The sequence below is a fragment of the Syngnathoides biaculeatus genome, chromosome 1, assembly GCF_019802595.1.
Source record: "Syngnathoides biaculeatus isolate LvHL_M chromosome 1, ASM1980259v1, whole genome shotgun sequence".
Classification (NCBI taxonomy): Eukaryota; Metazoa; Chordata; class Actinopteri; order Syngnathiformes; family Syngnathidae; genus Syngnathoides; species Syngnathoides biaculeatus.
The window spans coordinates 6,452,644-6,472,911 of record NC_084640.1 but is presented as its reverse complement, the minus strand read 5'-3'; the positions used below and the strand labels follow the sequence as shown (position 1 = coordinate 6,472,911).

General features: G+C 44.2%; 1 protein-coding gene across 5 annotated transcripts in view; it reads right to left on the bottom strand.

Moving 5' to 3' along the window:
• top2b (DNA topoisomerase II beta) overlaps window positions 1–20,268 on the bottom strand; it is a 184,166-nt gene continuing 163,898 nt past the window's right edge. For 3 of the 5 annotated variants that reach the window (XM_061844221.1, XM_061844054.1, XM_061843968.1), the window contains 4 exons: window positions 11,681–11,773; window positions 1,782–1,913; window positions 1,412–1,497; window positions 1–376 (listed from right to left, as the gene is read on the bottom strand). In XM_061844221.1, coding sequence (XP_061700205.1) covers window positions 233–376; window positions 1,412–1,497; window positions 1,782–1,913; window positions 11,681–11,773 — 455 coding nt within the window. In that variant the 3' untranslated portion in view covers window positions 1–232. The remainder of the gene's footprint in view (window positions 377–1,411; window positions 1,498–1,781; window positions 1,914–11,680; window positions 11,774–20,268) is intronic. The other 2 variants (XM_061844304.1, XM_061844135.1) reach the window with 1 other exon arrangement.

Here is a 20,268-nt window from a genome sequence, read left to right as displayed (position 1 = left end):
CACAGTTCAAGGTTTACTCTTATTCAAAAAGTTACATTATCCTTTAACAATTATAATCTTTTCTAAACTTCTAAAAGCTGCCTCGGACACATACAGAACATATCTATCAACATAAAACTACACAAAAAATGTAAAACAATACAATTAACAAAATAAAATGTATAGAGTTAATATAAAGTCTGTAGTAGTAAAGAATTCCACACAAAGGGAGTGAACATTGTCAAAAGGGTATTTAGTCGAACATGTCGTCATGATCGTTGTCCGACTCAGAAAAGTACTTGACCTCCTTCTTTGCACGGCCTGGTCGGAATGAAGTTTGTATGGCACTCTGACTGTTGTTGTCATCCCCGTCATCAGATGGAGTATTGTGAGACTTCTGTTCCCAATCAGAGAAAAGAACATTTAAGTCACTGCTGCATTCATTCTTAGATGTACACCTGTTTCACCCGTGAAAACTTAAAATTAGCAATTATGAACGCGATACACACAACAATTTACACAATGAAAGCACTTGAATCAACTTATAATACTAGTTTGTATGTGTTACAGGTTGATGTGGTCTTTTCAACCAAACTCAACGTTTTGGAGCAGCAGTAATTTTTGGGAAACCTTGTCACATTACTTATATTATTATGCTTTCTTTATTAAAAAAATATCTATCCACTAAAGAGCTGTATTCTAATAAAGAGTGTGTATTATTCCTGTGCAGTTTGGATGTGCATGTATATATTTTTTTATGGGGACTCAAACATTACAAAAAATTGCATGTTGGGTTGCTTGAAGGCGCTAATTGCCCGTAGTCTAATTTGCTGTGTTTGTTTTTCTTTCTGAAATGTCCCAAGATGGTGCCAAAGTCCTGTCTAATAGAAAAGTCATCCAACTTTGCTTTTAGACAGGGACTTCATAGAAAAAACCCTTGTCCTTTTGGACAAGGTAGTCCTACTCAACGAATAATGGGATAGATAAAATATGGAGATTGGTGAATTATTGAGCAGCAAACCATACATAGGTGGAGGAACACTATGTGTCACTAGCAAAAACTGTCAATATAACAGAGCAATATCTTTAGGGTCAATGAAACTGTGAGAGCGCTCGCCTGTTTCAGCAGCTCTAGCTCACTGTGCAGCCTTTTTAAAAATCTAATTTCCCTTATTTATATTTTCAACCCTCAGTTTTTTTCTTCCACTTTCTAATTATGGATGCACAATTTGTAGTAGCTCAGAGCAATGGCTCCTTGGCTTACAGTCAGGATTGGCTCTGTGCTAACACAAGGACGGTTCCTGGAGCATGACCTGAGATTTTCATTTCCTGTATCCACTATAACTGCTGTGAAACGTTGCAAATTTACTCAGTCTGGGACTCAGAAACATTATCTAAATCTTATATGTTATACAGTGACACATATACTCACCTTGCCTACCAGTTTTTCCATTTTCTTTATTGGATTATAATCATCTTCAGACCCAGATGCCATTCTCTTTCTTCCTCGGCCTTTACCTAGGTAAAATTTAACAAATTAAGTACCAAAAATATTGCTGTGGTGGTGGTTTTATTATAATACAGAGAGTCTTTGGTTGGTGATGGTTTCTACGTATGGCGTACTGTTATGTTCAGTGTTTCAGACTATTTGTTAATTATTTTATATTTCTGCCCTTTGAAGTAGTTTTCATACAAATACTCTAATTAGGAGTTTACTACAGCATATTCATCGATACGTCCCAACTGAGATAAAACTCAGTTGTAAACCGAAGACTCCCTGTATTCGCAATTATTGACTTTACCTGTACTTTTAAGAGCTAATTTCTTGGACCCAGTGTCGGAGTCAGAGTCCCAGATGGATTTATCCCGTTTCTTTGCTATTGGTATGGGTCTCTTTCTTGGTTTAGGAACTGCATCCAATGGCTTCTTAGACCCTAGACAGTTAATAAACCCACGTAAAACTTATTGTAATGTGAATCTGCCAGGAGTATCAAAACGCTAGGTGCAAGTGAAACTGTCCATTATCTTGAAAATAAAGGGGAGGATAGATGGTGAGGAGCGACATAGGGAGGAATGTACCAGAGTATGACAATATAATATATAAATTGAGATAGTTATATTATTGATATGAGATTGAAATAAGAGTGTTGGGGGAGAGATGGGGGTGACATCCAGACTTTTAACCTGAGAGGAGGGGGTGAGAAGTAGTTGTACTAATTGAGGAACTCTCAGAAGAGTTGATTTTTGTGTTTTTTTGGGTGTAAAAGCATCAAAGACCCACTCAAGCCACATATATAGACTCAACCCTCATCAATCTTGGGGACTTTAGACAAGCTTAATTCAACCACAAACTCCTTAAATACATGCACATTTGACTGTCCGACCAGGGAAAATAACATTTTAGACCACTGCAATAGTACGCTAAATAACGCATACTGTGCCATGCCTCATGCAGCTCTGGGCTCGTCTGATCACTGCTTAATTCACGTTATACCAACAGAGATAACTTAAATGTGCAAAGCCTATGGTGAAAACAGTGAAAAAGTGTATCTACGAAGCACCGATAGAACTTCAACGCTGTCTAGACGGCACAGAGAGAAGTGTTTCTGAAAATTCAGACAGTAGCCTGATGACTATACAGTGTCACATCCTTTCTCAGTTTCTGTGAAGAGGTGTGTGGACCAACAGTCATTTTGCATGTCATAGAACCATAACCTGTGACTGCTAAATTTAAAGCCCAAATGTCATCCCTATAAATATTCTACAAGATATTGGAATGAAAAATACATATAACATTATTCACTTCAATGTCCATTCGAAAATATAAAGGTGAGCGGAGAGCGTGTCATCCATGCGCAAAGTTGCAGAAGTGTCATTCTATGATATCCAAGTGGTCGCCATATTGGCTGCATCCTCTGTAAGTGACGTCACCCAAACATGCGCCAATGAAAACATGGGGTGCACCTTAACTATGGGAGATGAACACGTCCCTTCTGACACGGAAGCTCTTTTTGAAAACGACAACACCACACAACCGAGTGAAGTTACCGGGGCAATATTACACTATTGTTTCGAGCCCTCTGGGAAATATTACACTATTGTTTGGAGCCATATTCAGATGATAAGCGATCACGGCCAAACCGCATCCCCGTCCGATCCACTACCGCGGCGGAGATGAGCATTAGCGGCTCATCGCAGCCGGCCGGTGTGGGTTGTGACGGAGCCGAGCCGCACTGCTTTAGAGGGGTGTTCATAGACGCCGCAGTAAGATGAACAACACAGTCAGCTGGGGCGCTTTACTGCGCGCACGCGGCTGAGTGACGGATTCTCGGCTGGGTTCTTCAGTGACGCCCCCGTCCGCAAAGCCCGACATGCAGCCTTTCCAGAAGCTGTGACCACCGAACGCGGCGCCCCAGCTGGTGTGGCTGATTTTCGGTGCCGTGGTGGCATATAATGGATCCGAGGCGTGCCGCTTTTAGAAGGTTGTTCACAGCCACCGCAGTACACGTTGAACACTATCGAGCTAGGGCGCATTACTGCGCGCACGAGGCTGAGTGAGACATTGTTGGCTGGGTTCTTCAGATTCACCGCAGCCTGATGCCGTCCGACGCGCACATCGACACATTTCATACGCGGATCTTTTGTTACGTTATGAGAGACCGATTACGTGGTCCGCCCCAAACTATAATTTTTTTTTTAGTAGCTGAATACTCATCTCGAAGCTCTCGTCCTCTGCACCCGGGCAATCCATTTTTCACAACAAACCGGGTCTCTTTCAAACTTATGAAGGCTAATTCCATTCTCCCGAGTGTTCAAGCAATGTCCAGAATTGCAATGAGCCACCATTTTGGCTAACACCCGGAGGTAAAACTAATGGAAACAAACGAGTCCACTTTGGGGCGCCGCTGTCCTTTACGTCACTTCCTGCTTCTTCTCGAAAACAAATCCCTCGAGAGGATTTTCACGGCGGGAGTTACAAAAAGCTGTATACATCAAAATCATGTTTTGTGGCGAAAAAACGCATGGGCCCATATTGGGTGACGTTTTTTCATTAATAACATACTAAAAATCAGCCATTTCATGACACTTGACCTTTAAGCATCTTTTCACCGAGCTAAAGAGGGGACATGGAAGTTGGGAAAGGGCCCTGTATAATCATGCTAGAAATCAGCTGAAAGAAATTACAAAGAGAAACCAAGCAGTACAGATCAAAAACAGTTTAACGCTAACCACTTAACTCAGTCTGGCCTAGATTGCAATGGCTAACCAATTACAAGTGACCAAAACTCAAGTTGAGAACAGTAAAAGATAAGTTGATTTCAACAGCTTCTACTGCAGATTTGAAAAGGACACTTTCACAGCCCAGACCCACCCAGCTGCATCCCACTGACCATCACCATACCTCTGACTTCTCCGGTGACCATCCACAAACATTAAGTGAGACATCTTCAAATAAGAAAAGATCAACAAAGCAGCAGGCCCAAACTTTGTGCCCCGATTCTGCCTCAAAATGTGCATGAACCAGCTCACACAGATCTTCAATAGAGCTCTGAAACAGTGCGAAGTAACAGCCTGTTTCAAATACTCCACGATCATCTCAGTCCCCAATAAACCTACAATCTTGGGTCTGGATGACAACAGGCCCGACGTCTATAGTCATGGAGTCCTTTGAATGCCTCGTGCTGGACCACTTCAAGAGCATCACAGATCCCCAGCACGACATCCTGCAGCTTCTATCAAGATTAGGAAGGCTTGCGCACATGGACACAGCGGCATTTATACCGACACAAAATCGTCTCAAGTGACTTTCAGTGCAACCGCAAAGTTCCAGAGGAGCTAGTGAGACCGCTGGACAAGCCGTGGATTGATGTCGGGCCAATGAAGCGGGGCAGTCGAAAGAGGGAGAGGATGCAGAAGTGGGGACATATATCCAGCTGCCTGCTAAGGGTAAAGAACAATCAACACAGACCACATCTGTCCAAGCCTGGACCTCACTGCCAGATCCATCATCAACAAAATAAATGAGAGGAATTACAACTTGCGGACAATCACTGTGTTCGTGATTGGTGGATTCTCGTGACAACGGAGACCTGGCATCACCCAACATTCCCGATGCTAGCGTGCAGCTAGCAGGCAGCACCTTCCACCCCCGGGATTGGACTGAAAACTCTGGCAAAAGCACAGGTTAGGGCTTCTGTGTGTATGTGCGTGATGACTGGTGCAACAACAGCGTGGTTATTGAGAGATGCTGTTCACCGGAAATTTATGTCTGTTAGATACCGAACCTTTTACGCCCCAATGGAGCTAGCTGGAGCCATCACCATGGCTGTTTATATCCGACCGGATGCTAACATTAACGCTGCACTCTCTCTATTGGTGAACGTCATCAATGAACAGCAGCGGGCCCACCGCGAAGGTGTTCGCATCATAGCTGAGGAATTTAAAAGGACAAATCTGAAGACTGTACTCCCTAAGTTCCAGAAGGATGTAAAATGTCCAACAAGAGGGGAAAATACATGAGACCATGTGTATACCTATCATGTGCGTGTCTTTCCTCCACCCGGAGCGCATCTGCTCTGATTAGCAGACGCGCCCCACCTGCTTCTTGTTTCGCTGATTATGGTCCAGATATAATCGCCATGCGTTTGGTTTGGTGCTTCGCCAGATCCTTGTGCTTTCAAGTCATGTTCCCACAATTCCATGCCCTTGTTTTTGATCCTCTGGGCACTGGTCTTGCCTTTTCGTCGAGTATTTTCTGACACTGTTGACAGTTTGGATTGCCTGGCCGTGTATTGACCATAGACTGAATAATGAGGAACCGGCTAGCAAGTTAATTTCCCAGTTACAGTGAAGAAAATAAGTATTTGAACAGCTTGCTATATTGAAGGTTCTCCCACTTAGAAATCATGGAAGGGTCTGAAATGTTCATCGTAGGTGCATGTCCACGGTGAGAGAGATAATCTAAAAAGAAAAATCCAGAAATCACAATGTATGATTTTGTAACAATTTATTTGTGTGATACAGCTCCAAATAAGTATATGAACACCTGAGAAAACCAATGTAAATATTTGGTACGTTAGGCTTTGTTTGCAATTACAGAGGTCAAACGTTTCCTGTAGTTGTTCACCAGGTTTGCGCACACAGCAGGAGGGATTTTGGCCCACTCCTACACACAGATCTTCTCTAGATCAGACAGGTTTCTGGGCTGTGGCTGAAAAACATGGAGTTTCAACTCCCTCCAAAGATTTTCTATTGGGTTTGGGTCTGGAGACTGGCTAGGCCACCCCAGAACCTTGATGTGCTTCTTACGGATCCACTCCTTGGTTTTCCTGGCTGTGTGCTTTGGGTCATTGTCATGTTGAAAGACCCAGCCACAAGCCATCTTCAATGCTCTGACTGAGTGACCAAAAAACCTTTTCCCATGACTCCTCTGTATCATCCAAATTGTTATTGGCAAACTTAAGACGGGCCTTGACATGTGGTGGTTTAAGCAGGGGAACCTTCCGTGCAATGTATGATTTCAAACCATGATGTCTTAGTGTATTACCAACAGTCACCTCGGAAACGGTGGTCCTAGCTCTTTTCAGGTCATTGACCAAGTCCTGTTGTGTATTTTTTTCACTGTAACTGCGAAATTGACTTCTCTCCTCGGATTGCGTGCTGCAAAAACAGCCAATGGCCTTTTTTGATTGTAGAAGTTGGCCATGCAGCTATGATGATTCTGAGCCATGACTGGTTGGCGTCGCTGGAGCAAGCAACAACCTTGAGGCTTCATTGTTAGGATTGTTTTGGGCAGGTGATGAGTAGTGCCAGGTTTTGTGTACACAACACATAAATATGGACAAAAGAAAATAATTTCTCATGTGAGCCCATGTGTTTTTTGACAAAAAATAATGAGAGATGCTTCTGTTGGGTCACTCTGCCATGAAGCCGAAGTTGCAGTCAAGGTTGAATTTGTAGAACTTTCTCCCATTTCTTCACTGTACTATTCTAACACATTTCTCCGCCACACAGACTTATCCATGCAGTACCACATTTCCTCTCTTGGTACTCTTTCATAGGCTTTCTGTAGATCCACAAAGACACAATGTAGCTACTTCTGACCTTCTCTGTACTTTTTCACGAGCATCCTTAATGTAAATAATGCATCTGTGGTACTCTTTCTAGGCATGAAACCATACTGTTGCTCACAGATACTTCTGTCCTGAATCTAGCCACGAAAAGGATGATTTTTAGTATGCTTTTAATTAAAAATAGGCAGCCTGAATGGACCCATCCCGATTTTTACCACACAACATGATTTCGACATATATGGCTTTTTGTAACTCTCGCCATGAAAATCGTCTCAAGGGATTTGTTTTGGAGAAGAAGCAGGAAGTGACGTTATCAGACGCCCAGTCATGTGGGTTCATGTGTTTATACCAGTTTTACCTGCAGGAAGGTAGCTCTTTGTTCCTTCGAATTAACCAAAATGCCGGCTCGTTGTATTGATGGATATTGCTTGAACACTCGGGAGGATGGATTCACTTTTCCAAAAGACCCGGTTCGCCGTGAAAAATGGACTACACAAGCGCAAAGGACGAGAGCTTCGTGTGTTCCAAATAACACGTACGTGTGGATAGAGCTATAAAAAAATTGTTTGGACAGCAGAAGCTTCCGGAAGACTGGACTGCGACAGCAAAGGTAATCAGAGAGACAGGCAGGAGAGTACTTGGTGTGTCTTCTGGTAGGAAAGGGGAGAAGGAGACTTGGTGGTGGAACCCCCAAATACAGGGAGTCATACAAGGAAAGAGGTTCGGGAAGAAGAAGTGGGAGACTGAGAGGACTGAGGAGAGGCGAAAGGAGGACATCGAGATGTGACGGAGGGCAAAGGTAGAGGTGGCAAAGGCTAAACAAGAGGCATATGAAGACATGTACACCAGGTTGGACACGAAAGAAGGAGAAAAGGATCTCTACAGGTTGGTCAGACAGAGGGATAGAGATGGGAAGGATGTGCAGCAGGTAAGGGTGATTAAGGATAGAGATGGAAATGTGTTGACTGGTGCCAGTAGTGTGCTAAATAGATGGAAAGAATACTTTGAGAAGTTGATGAAGGAACAAAATGAGATAGAAGGAAGAGTTGAAGAGGCAAGTGTGAAGGACCAAGAAGTGGCAATGATTAGTAAGGGGGAAGTTAGAAAGGCACCACAAAGGATGAAAAATGGAAAGGAAGTTGGTCCTGATGACATACTGGTGGAGGTATGGAAGCAATTTGGAGAGATAGCTGTGGAGTTTTTGACCAACTTATTCAACAGAATACTAGCGGGTGAAAAGAGGCCTGAAGAATGAAGGAAAAGTGTACTCGTTCCCATTTTTAAGAAGAAAGGCGATGTTCAGAGCTGTGGGAATTATAGAGGAATAAAGTTGATGAGACACACAATGAAGCTATGGGAAAGAGTAGTAGAGGCTAGACTCAGGACAGAAGTATCTGAGAGCAACAGCGTGGTTTCATGCCTAGAAAAAGTACCACAGATGCATTATTTGCCTTGAGTATGCCTGTGGAAAAGTACAGAGAAGGTCAGAAGGAGATACATTGTGTCTTTTAGGATCTAGAGAAAGTCTATGACAGAGTACCAAGAGAGGAACTGTGGTACTGCATGCGTAAGTCTGGTGTGGCAGAGAAGTATGTTAAAATAATACAGGACATGTATGATGGCAGCAGAACAATGGTGAGGTGTGCCTTAGGTGTGACAGAGGAATTTAAGGTGGAGGTGGGACTGCATCATTGATCAGCTCTGAGTCCCTTCCTGTTTGCAGTGGTAATGGATAGGCTGACAGATGAGGTTAGACTGGAATCCCCTTGGACCATGATGTTCGCAGATGATATTGTGATATGCAGTGAAAGCAGGGAGCATGCAGAGGAACAATTAGAAAGATGGATACATGCACTGAAAAGGAGAGGAATGAATATTAGCCAAAGTAAAACAATATATGTGCGTGAATGAGAAAGGTGGAGGGGGAACAGCTGGCGAAAGGTGTCTGGTATGTTATGTGACAGAAGAGTCTCTGCTAGGATGAAGGGCAAAGTTTACAAAACAGTGGTGAGGCCGGCCATGATGTACAGATTAGAGACGGTGGCACTGAAGAAACAACAGGAAACAGAACTGGAGGTAGCAGAAATGAAGATGTTGAGGTTCTCGCTCGGAGTGAGCAGGTTGGATAGGATTAGAAATTAGCTCATTAGAGGGACAGCCAAAGTTAGATGTTTTGGAGACAAGATTCGAGAGAGCAGACTTCGATGGTTTGGACATGTTCAGAGGGGAGAGAGTGGGTATATTGGTAGAAGGGTGTTGAGGATGGAGCTGCCAGGCAAAAGAACGAGAGGAAGACCAAAGGGAAGGTTTATAGATATGGTGAGGGAAGACATGAGGGCAGTTGGGGTTAGAGAAGAATGCAGGAGATAGGCTAAGATGGAAAAAAATGACACGCTGTGGCGACCCCTAACGGGACAAGCCGAATGGGAAAGAAGAAGTTTGGGGGGGGACGTAATCCTTCTTTCAGTGAGCGACGACAACGCTCGGGTCCGGGCAGGCTTGTTGCAGCCGGGCCGGGCCGGGCCGCTTTACGGCGTTGTCGTCGCCCGTGGCTGAGTACTCTAAATACTATCATACAAACTGTCAGGGAGTCTGTTGTTCGTTAGAAGTGATCCGCATATCATCTAAATATGGTTTGAAATGATAGGGCAATATTGCCGCGGTCACTTCACTCGATTGTGCGATGTTCCCTTCTTTGAGCTTCCGTGTCAGAAGGGGTGTTGGAAAAATCCAAAAATCTGTTGTTCCTCTCCCATAGCAGGTGCCACTACTTGTTTTCAAAGGCGAATGTCCCAGTGTGACGTCTGCTCATGACGTTGCAGGCAATATGGCTACCAATTGGGTATCGAGTGAAACTTCCGCAACTTTCTGCATGCATGACACGCTCTCTGTTCATATTTATTTTTTCGTATAGTGAAGTTAATAATGTCATATGTATTTTTCATTACAATATAAAATGGGAACTGGCACACTTTTTCCTCAATTCTTCGGGCATCTTCTTGCCCACTAGTCTTCTGTTGAATAAGTTGGTCAAAAACTCAACAGCCACCTCTCCGAATTACTTCCATACCTCCACAGGTATGTCATCAGGACCAACTGCCTTTCCATTTTCACTCAGTTGAAGGTTCTGTGCATTCCTTTTTCTTCTGCTGGCAAATCCTGTTTCCTCATTTTCTTAGTCTTTGACCCACAGTAGCTGAATTTCCACCAACGCCCTGCAGGTTAACGGTGCCGGGTGTGGGTGTTTTTAACCCAGACCACGACAGATCCGTTCTGGTATTCTTTTGATGAATGCTCATATTTTTTTGGCGCAGTTTTACGCCGGATACCCTCCATATTGCACTGGCTTGCGCCCCCAAAGGGCTGCAGTCTCTGAATTCTTTTAAAAAATATTATGATATTGCTCATCATTGATGACAAAAATGGTGCAGATCGGTTTTCCTGATGACTTTGTAGTCTGTATCATATGTCGTTAAATTTAGCTTCATGCAGGCGTTGAGACTTCCATCTGTTAATTGTGAACGTAATTAAATTTGATTTGCCACGATGGTGAGCAGTTCTCACCGATAAAGGTGTGTTTTATTTGTTTGATTATCTTGTCTTACTGCGAAAAGTTGTCAAAAAGTTTCTTGGCAACATCAAACACGAATGCTTTGGCATAAACCCCCATCTGTGAATGACTGTCCAATCTTGCCGAAGACTGTAGAACTCATCTTTTCTTTGAGCGATTGTATTCATAATTAGTTGTTGCGACGCAATCTGCGTTCAATCCTTCTGCGCCTGCGCACATCGATTTCCACAGCAAACTACAGCAACCCCATTAGGACAAACTGTCTCTGCTTATTTGTGTTGCCTTCGCGACAAAAATTACATTGTACAGTATGTAGTGATGACGTCTCTGCGAGCCATATACAACTGTCAAAAGAGCCAGATATGGCTCGCGAGCCATAGGTTTCTGACCCCTGGGTTAGAGCATGAGCCTCACAGTTCGGAGGATTGGGTTTCAAATCCTGGGCCTCCCTGTGTGACGTTTCCACATTCTCCCCGTGCCTGCGTGGGTGGGTTTTCTCCAGCCACTCTGGTTTCCTCCAACACCCCAAAAACATGCATTAATTGGAGAGTCTAAAATGACCTGTAAGTGAGATTGGGACTGTGAATGTTTGTTGGTTTCTATATGCCCTGTGATTGTCTGGCAACTAGTTCAGGGTGTACCATGTGTCCTGCCCAAAGATAAGCTGAGATTGGCACCAACACTCCAGCAACCCTAGTGAGGATACGTGCCTCAGAAAAGGATGGATGGGCTACAGTATGGCTGAAAAAATTAAGGGGGTCTGAATACTTTCTGATACAGCTTGGTGGTGGCATGCTACATCTTGCTTGATAACTGCAAACTTAATAATTAGATGTGACCAGGCATTTTCATTGCCCACCAACATATGTGCGGCTGCACATGCTTTCATTTTTCAAGAAAACTACAGGAGTTACAGCGTGATTGACTATCAGTTTCATTCAGTCGTGTCACACTGTGTGTAGCTGGGTTTGTGTGCACCCAAGATTTCCTACAAAAAAGTTATGCTTTGCATTAGTGTTCACACTGTAACAGTTACTTTTACAAATAAATGTGTTACCTTTCTTTGCTAATGATGGGCTGCCAAATGCAGAGGTGTTTGAATAGGTGGAGAGAACTCTGTTGTCATCGTCACCGTCAGATTTAGACCGGTCTAAAAGCATAAAAACACAAGCCAATGTTAAACCATTGTCATGTTTCTGGACTGTAACCCCTATAAAGAAAGAATGTTAAGTTTGTACTGGAGAATAGATACTGTTACTCTTTTCTCAAGGGTGCTTCCTATGACATTTGACTAAATATGATTGAAGATTCATAATTTATGAATTTATTATGAATATAATAAAATGCACTGGAGCAGAAGACTCTACTCTTGTCCTGTCTTTATATTCAATACTGACTTAAAATAAAGTAACTCCAGCACTAAAGATTCTTGTTGGCAACGTGAATGCAGTCCAGTGAGGAGTTCAACACAGAGCCTTCATCAAAGATACATCTTTAATATGTCTGTTGTAGCTGTTGGGCTAATCACGGGGAAACAGTAGTTGAGAAGTAATGGATAGGATCCCACAACTTTATATACTACTACAGGCAATTTAAAAACAATCCTTTTAAATATGTTAGAATGTGCATTGAGGATTGGAGACAGTGGGACTGAAGAGACAAGAGGAAGCAGAGCTGGAGGTGGCGAAAATTAAGATTAAGAGTGATCAGATTGGATAGGATTAGAAATGAGCTCATTAGAGGGACAGCCAAAGTTAGATGTTTTGGAGACAAGGTTCGAGAGCGCAGACTTCAACGGTTTAGACATGTCCGGAGGCAATAGAGGGAATATATTGGTAGAAGGGTGCTGAGGATGGAACAAGATCACATGCTGTAGCAACCACTAACGGGACAAGCCAAAAGGAAAAGAGGAAGATTATTAATTTCCAAATTATTGAATTAGTGCATTCTTGAAGCTTGTTATGTTATGTGTCACGGGCATGGCCATTCACTCTGCCTCCTGCACACGAGCTCCGGTTAGCAGCCTCCCCACCTGTTTCTTGTTTGTTGTGTCTTGCATATATGCCTTGTATGTCATGTCATTCATTGGTAGTTCGCTGTACCTCGATGTCACATTCCCGCATTCCTCATTCCACGTTTTTACACACGCGAATCTGACCTTGGCTTGTGTTTTTTTACATTGCCTTTTGCCTCATGTTTTGGATACTGTTGCCTTTAGGACCGCTCGCCTGTGTAGCGACCTTTTGCTTGTCATTAAAACCCTCTAATCGCACTACAACTTATCACAAATTTTGCATTTGGATAGTCTCCTGTCTTCTGCCTGTGATAGAAACGAACTTGCCATAACATGGACCCAGCAGACTCCGACCCGGTAAGTTATGTGCTCCAGGCGCAGATACGACGCATCGCGCAACACGACGGCCATCTTACTGCCCTCTGTCCTCAGTTGCAGGGACTATTGATACTACAGCACGAGATGATAAAACAGTTTGAGTCGCTCCTCGGCATAGTGCATGAGAGGGAGGTCGCCAGCACAACATCTGACGCAGTTATGAAGCCACCACCTCCCGGCGTGCCACCTGCCATGCCACAACCTACCGCTGCTGCTGCAGCTTGGCCACAGCTCCCACGATCGGGGAAATTCTCAGAAGACTCTGAAAATATGAAGCCGTTCAGTGTGAGCTTCACTTCGAGCTGCAGGCTGGAGCTTCCCCCCGAAGTAGGCGAAGATAGCCTTTGTCATACACGACACTATGACTATTTGGTCATACCTTTTGGTTTAACCATTGCTCCTGCAGTGTTTCAAAAGTTTTTCATGATGTCCTTAGGGATATGCTCAATTTGTACGTCTTTGTGTACTTAAATGCCATTTGAATTTTCTCACCTGCCGAAACAACCCATATTGTTCATGTCCGTTCAGTGCCGCAGCGGCTGATGCAGAAAAGGCCTGTACGTTAAGGTCAAGAAATCCAAATTCCACCAGGCTATAGTGAACTTTCTGGGATTTGTGCGAGTTGAGGGGAAGATCTGTATTAGTGGCCAGTTGAGTAAATTGAATGAACCATTCATGTTCTGGGGTGATCCACAAGCTGATTACCTGTGCTGATTGCCACACTAGAGTACAAACCTTTTCTAAGTCCACTAGCTACACCTTTTGCGCCTTGACATGAAAGGCCAACTCATGGAGATGCCAGTGTTGCTCAAGAAGCCATTTTGACTCAATCAATGACAAATGCCTTCAGTTTATGCCGCTTACCTGTCCCAGAACCATCAATTTTTACAGGCAACCCCTTAAAGTTCCTAGACTGGAAGGTATCTTTTAAGGCCTTGATCGATCAGAAGCCCCTCCCAGTGAGTGAGAAAATGATCTATATGAAGAGTTATTTAGCAGGAGAGGCACGTAAGGCTGTGGAAGGTTTCTTTTACCGCAACTCAGAGGATGCATAGTGTGGTGCCTGGGGCTGTTTTAGAGGACCGGTATGGTAGTTATTTTATAGTCCAAAGAGCATTCAGAGAGAGACTCATTAATTGGCCTAAGATAGCCAACAACAACCCAAGAGCACTAAGAGAGTTTGCAGATTTTCTTCAAGGCTGCGCTGAAGCTATTCCACATGTTAAAGGCTTGTCCATCCTCAACGACTGTGAAGAAAATCACAAACTTCTCAAATTGCCTGAGTGGCTGGTGCACAGATGGAGTCGAAGTGTTGTTGAGGAGTTGGATCGATCCGGTGACTATCCAAGCTTCCTACAATTCACAAAATTCATGCAAAAGGAAGCCAGAATTGTTTGTAATCCAATCGCTTCCCCTTTTATGATAAATATAAGAACAAGTGACGAAGGGTAACCAAATAAGGCCAAAGCATTCAACACCAACACTCAAATGAAAGGCTCCAATTCAGCAACACCAGAAAGCTCTAAGTCAAAGCTGTCATGTTTAGTCTGTAAAAGTGAAGTACATGGTATTGCTGACTGCCCAGACTTTGCATCAAAAACCATGTATGACAAAAGAGCCTTCATTTATGAACATCATTTATGCTTTGGATGCTTACGGATTGGGCACAATGCCAGGGATAGTAGAAGACGACAAACATGTAGCACATGTGGTCGACGTCATCCCACCTGCTTGCATCAAGAAGATGTGAGATCTCCAAAAATGACAAGCAATGACTCTGTTGCCACAGGGTGCCATGTAGACAAAGAAGTCCATAAAGTAATGTCCCATGTCTTGTTTCAACATGCATTCGCCACATCCAGTATCGTTCCTGTCTTTGTGTCCTCACCAACTGAACCCGGGAGAGAAATACTCACCTATGCTCTTCTCGACACACAGAGCGACTCCACATTTATTCTGGAAGATTTACTTCGAGAACTGAATGTGGAAAAGCAGCCAGTCCATCTTAAACTAAGCACAATGACAGCTGTCGATACCATCATAGCCAGTAACACCACTAGTGGTTTTCAAGTAGGGGGATTTAACTCTGAAGTACATGTCCAAATACAACAGGCTTATACACGTGACTTCATACCAGTCGACAAATCCCACATCCCTGTCAAAACCACCACACTTCAGTGGCCTCACATCAGCCATCTAGCTAACAAGCTACCACCCCTTCAAGATTGTGAGGTGGGACTCCTTATTGGCTATGATTGCCCATCGGCTTTAGCTCCCCCTGAGGTTATTATGGGTGGTGAAAATGAACCCTTTGCTCAACAGACTATTCTCGGCTGGAGCATCATAGGGTCAGCCAACCCTCACCTGGATAGACGGGGGAGCCGTAGTTTTGTGCATCGTGTTTCAGTTAAAGAACAGCCTGTGCCCACTGTTATGGAAGTGTTAAAGGTTCTGGAGTCAGACTTCAATGAAAAGAGCCATGAGGACCAGTATGTGTCTCAAGATGATATTCGGTTCATACATCTTCTGAGTGATATCAAGCAAAAAGAGGATAGACACTATCAGATGCCCCTCCCTTTTAGAAATAACAGCCCACCAACTCTGCCAAACAATAAAAGGCTAGCTACTGTGAGGCTGCAACATCTGAAAAGGAAGTTATCTGTCAATAAGCACTATCATGACCAATACACAGCCTTCATGGATGAGATAATTAGCAGAGGTGATGCAGAGCCAGCCCCTGCAGTTTTGGAGGGAGAAACTACATGGTACATTCCCCACCATGGGGTGTACCACCCAAGGAAACCAAATAAGCTAAGAGTTGTGTTCGATTGCTCAGCAAAGTTTAAAGGCATCTCTCTAAATGACACCTTACTTACGAGCCCGGATTTAATTAATTCACTGGTGGGAGTTCTGTGTCGCTTCAGAAGGGAGGAGGTTGCTGTAATCTGCGACATTGAAAAGATGTTTCATCAATTCCGTGTTTGTCCAGAAGCTCGCAACTATTTGCGCTTCTTTTGGTGGGAAAGTGGGAGGTTGGAAAGTGAACCACGAGAATATCGGATGACCGTTCATCTCTTCGGAGCCGCCTCCTCACCTGGATGCGCCAACTTTGGTCTGAAGTATTTGCCACAGCAGTACAAGTCCCTCCATCCTGCATCATCCACTTTTGTTGAAACCAATTTCTATGTTGATGACGGGTTAATTAGTGTTCCAACTGTCCAAGAAGCCAAAGAACTGATTGTCGAGACACAGGAACTGTGTAATTATGCTGGTCTAAGACTGCATAAGTTCAACTCAAACTATAAGGACGTTCTCGATTGTGTGGCTCCTCCAGAAAGAGCAGAAACAATGGACCCTCTCAGAATGAATCCAGAGGTAACATCACAAGGACGGGTACTTGGCATTCAGTGGTCAATGACAAGCGACTCCTTTGGGTTTAACGTCAATATAAAGGACCACCTGCCAACGCGCCATGGGATCCTGTCAGTCGTAGCCTCCTTGTACGATCCACTGGGATTAATGGCCCCTTTCACTCTGAGCAGAAAGTGCATCTTACAGGAGCTGTGTCACAAAGGCATCGGATGGGATCAACCAATACCTGACCATTTGAGTTTACAGTGGGAAGAGTGGAAAAATGACCTTAAAACACAAGGAAATCACTATACAAAGATGTTACCACCCTTCACACTTTGGTAACATTGTAAGCACTGAATTACACCATTTTTCTGACGCTAGTTGTACAGGATATGGGTCCTGCTCCTACCTGAGGTACAAGAACGATCAAAATGAGATTCATTGAAGTTTGGTTATGGCCAAGGCGAGGGTCGCACCCTTAAAGATTATAAGTATTCCAAGATTGGAAGTTGCAGCTGCAGTAAATTCAGCCAGGATGAGTGCCATGCTGAAGGAAGAGCTCCAGCTGGAAATAGAAAGGGAATGCTTTTGGACTGACTCTCAAGTTGTGTTGGCATACATAAATAATGAAGCACGAAGGTTCCACATGTTTGTCGCAAATAGAGTTCAACTCATCAGAGAGAAAACTCTTCTTCTTTTCCTTTCGGCTTGTCCCGTTAGGGGTCGCCACAGCGTGTCATCTTTTGCCATCTTAGCCTATCTCCTGCATCTTCCTCTCTAACCCCAACTGCCCTCATGTCTTCCCTCACCACATCCATAACCTTCTCTTTGGTCTCCTCGCTCTCTTTTGCCTGGGAGCGCCATCCTCAGCATCCTTCTACCAATATACTCACTCTCTCGCCTCTGAACATGTCCAAACCATCGAAGTCTGCTCTCTCGAATCTTGTCTCCAAAACATCCAGCTTTGGCTGTCCCTCTAATGAGCTCATTTCTAATCCTATCCAACCTGCTCACTCCGAGCGAGAACCTCAACATCTTCATTTCTGCCACCTCCAGTTCAGCTTCCTGTTGTTTCTTCAGTGCCACCGTCTCTAATCCGTACATCATGGCCGGCCTCACCACTGTTTTGTAAACTTTGCCCTTCATCCTAGCAGACACTCTTCTGTCACATAACACACCAGACACCTTTCGCCAGCTGTTCCAACCTGCTTGGACCCGTTTCTTCACTTCCTGACCACACTCTCCATTGCTCTGTATTGTTGACCCCAAGTATTTGAAGTCGTCCACCCTCGCTATCTCTTCTCCCTGTAGCCTCACTCTTCCCCCTCCACTTTTCTCATTCACGCACATATATTCTGTTTTACTTCGGCTAATCTTCATTCCTCTCCTTTCCAGTGCATGTCTCCATCTTTCCAATTGTTCCTCTGCATGCTCCCTGCTTTCACTGCATATGACAATATCATCTGCGAACATCATGGTCCAAGGGGATTCCAGTCTAACCTCATCTGTCAGCCTATCCATTACCACTGCAAACAGGAGGAAGGGGCTCAGAGCTGATCCCTGATGCAGTCCCACCTCCACCTTAAATTCCTCTGTCACACCTAAGGCACACCTCACCATTGTTCTGCTGCCATCATACATGTCCTGTACTATTTTACATACTTCTCTGCCACACCAGACTTACGCATGCAGTACCACAGTTCCTCTCTTGGTACTCTGTCATAGGCTTTCTCTAGATCCACAAAGACGCAATGTAGCTCCTTCTGACCTTCTCTGTACTTTTCCACGAGCATCCTCAAGGCAAATAATGCATCTGTGGTACTCTTTCTAGGCATGAAACCATACTGTTGCTCGCAGATACTTACTTCTGACCTGAGTCTAGCCTCCACTACTACTCTTTCCATAACTTCATTGTGTGGCTCATCAACTTTATTCCTCTATAGTTCCCACAGCTCTGAACATCCCCTTTGTTCTTAAAAATGTGAACTAGAACACTTTTCCTCCATTCTTCAGGCATCTTTTCGCCCGCTAGTATTCTGTTGAATAAGTTGGTCAAAAACTCCACAGCCATCTCTCTCCAAATTGCTTCCATACCTCTACCGGTATGTCATCAGGACCAACTGCCTTCCCATTTTTCATCCTTTGTAATGCCTTTCTGACTTCCCCCTTAGTAATCATTTCCACTTCCTGGTCCTTCACTCTTGCCTCTTCAACTCTTCCTTCTCTCTCATTTTCTTCATTCATCAACTTCTCAAAGTATTCTTTCCATCTATTTAGCACACTACCGGCACCAGTCAACACATTTCCATCTCTATCCTTAATCACCCTAACCTTCTGCACATCCTTCCCATCTCTATCCCTCTGTCTGGCCAACCTGTAGAGATCCTTTTCTCCTTCTTTCGTGTCCAACCTGGTGTACATGTCTTCATATGCCTCTTGTTTAGCCTTTGCCACCTCTACCTTTGCCCTACGTCGCATCTCGATGTACTCCTTTCGCCTCTCCTCTCTCAGTCCTCTCAGTATCCCACTTCTTCTTCGCTAATCTCTTTCCTTGTATGACTCCCTATATTTTGGGGTTCCACCACCAAGTCTCCTTCTCCCCTTTCCTACCAGATGACACACCAAGTACTCTCCTGCCTGTTTCTCTGATCATCTTGGCTGTCGTCGTCCAGTCTTCCAGGAGCTTCGGTTGTCCATCGAGAGCCTGTCTCACCTCTTTCCGGAAGGCCGCACAACATTCTTCCTTTCTCAGCTTCCACCACATGGTTCTCTCTCTCTGCCTTTGTCTTCTTAATCTTCCTACCCACCACCAGAATCATCCTACATACTACCATCCTATGCTGTCGAGCTACACTCTCCCCTACCACTACTTTTACAGTCAGTAACCTCCTTCAGATTACATCGTCTGCACAAAATATAATCTACCTGCGTGGTTCTACTACCCGCCGCTCTTGTAGGTCACTATATGTTCCTCCCTCTTTTGGAAATAAGTGTTCACTACAGCCATCTCCATCCTTTTTGCAAAGTCCACCACCATCTGCCCTTCAAAGTTCCTTTCCTGGATGCCGTACTTACCCATCACTTCTTCATCGCCCCTGTTTCCTTTACCAATATGTCCATTACAATCTGCACCAATCACAACTCTCTCGCTGTCTGGGATGCTCAGAACTACTTCATCTAGTTCCTTCCAGAATTTCTCTTTCAACTCTAGGTCACATCCTACCTGTGGTGCATAGCCGCTAACCACATTATACATAACACCCTCAATTTCAAATTTTAGTCTCATCACTCGATCTGATACTCTTTTCACCTCCAAGACATTCTTAGCCAGCTCTTCCTTTAAAATAACCCCCCTACTCCATTTCTCTTCCCATCTACTCCGTGGTAGAATAATTTAAACCCTGCTCCCAAACTTCTAGCCTTACTACCTTTCCACCTGCTCTCTTGGATGCACAGAATATCAACCTTTCTCCTAATCATCATGTCAACCAACTCCTGAGCTTTTCCTGTCATAGTCCCAACGTTCAAAGTCCCTACACTCAGTTGTAGGCTCTGTGCATTCCTTTTTTTCTCCTGACGCTGGATCCGGTTTCCCTCCTCTTCTTTGTCTTCGACCCACAGTAGCTGAATTTCCACCGACGCCCTGCAGGTTAGCAGTGCCGGGGCGGGCGTTGTTAACCCGGGCCACGACCGATCCGGTATGGGATTCTTTAGATGAACGCTCATATTTGTTTGGCACAGTTTTTACGCCGGATGCCCTTCCTGACGCAACCCTCTGCTTGGGACCGGCCTACAGATTGCACTGGTTTGTGCCCCCATAGGGCTGCATTTCATCAGAGAGAAAACTGATCCAAATAATTGGTACTACGTCGATACAACCCAAAACCCTGCTGACTTCG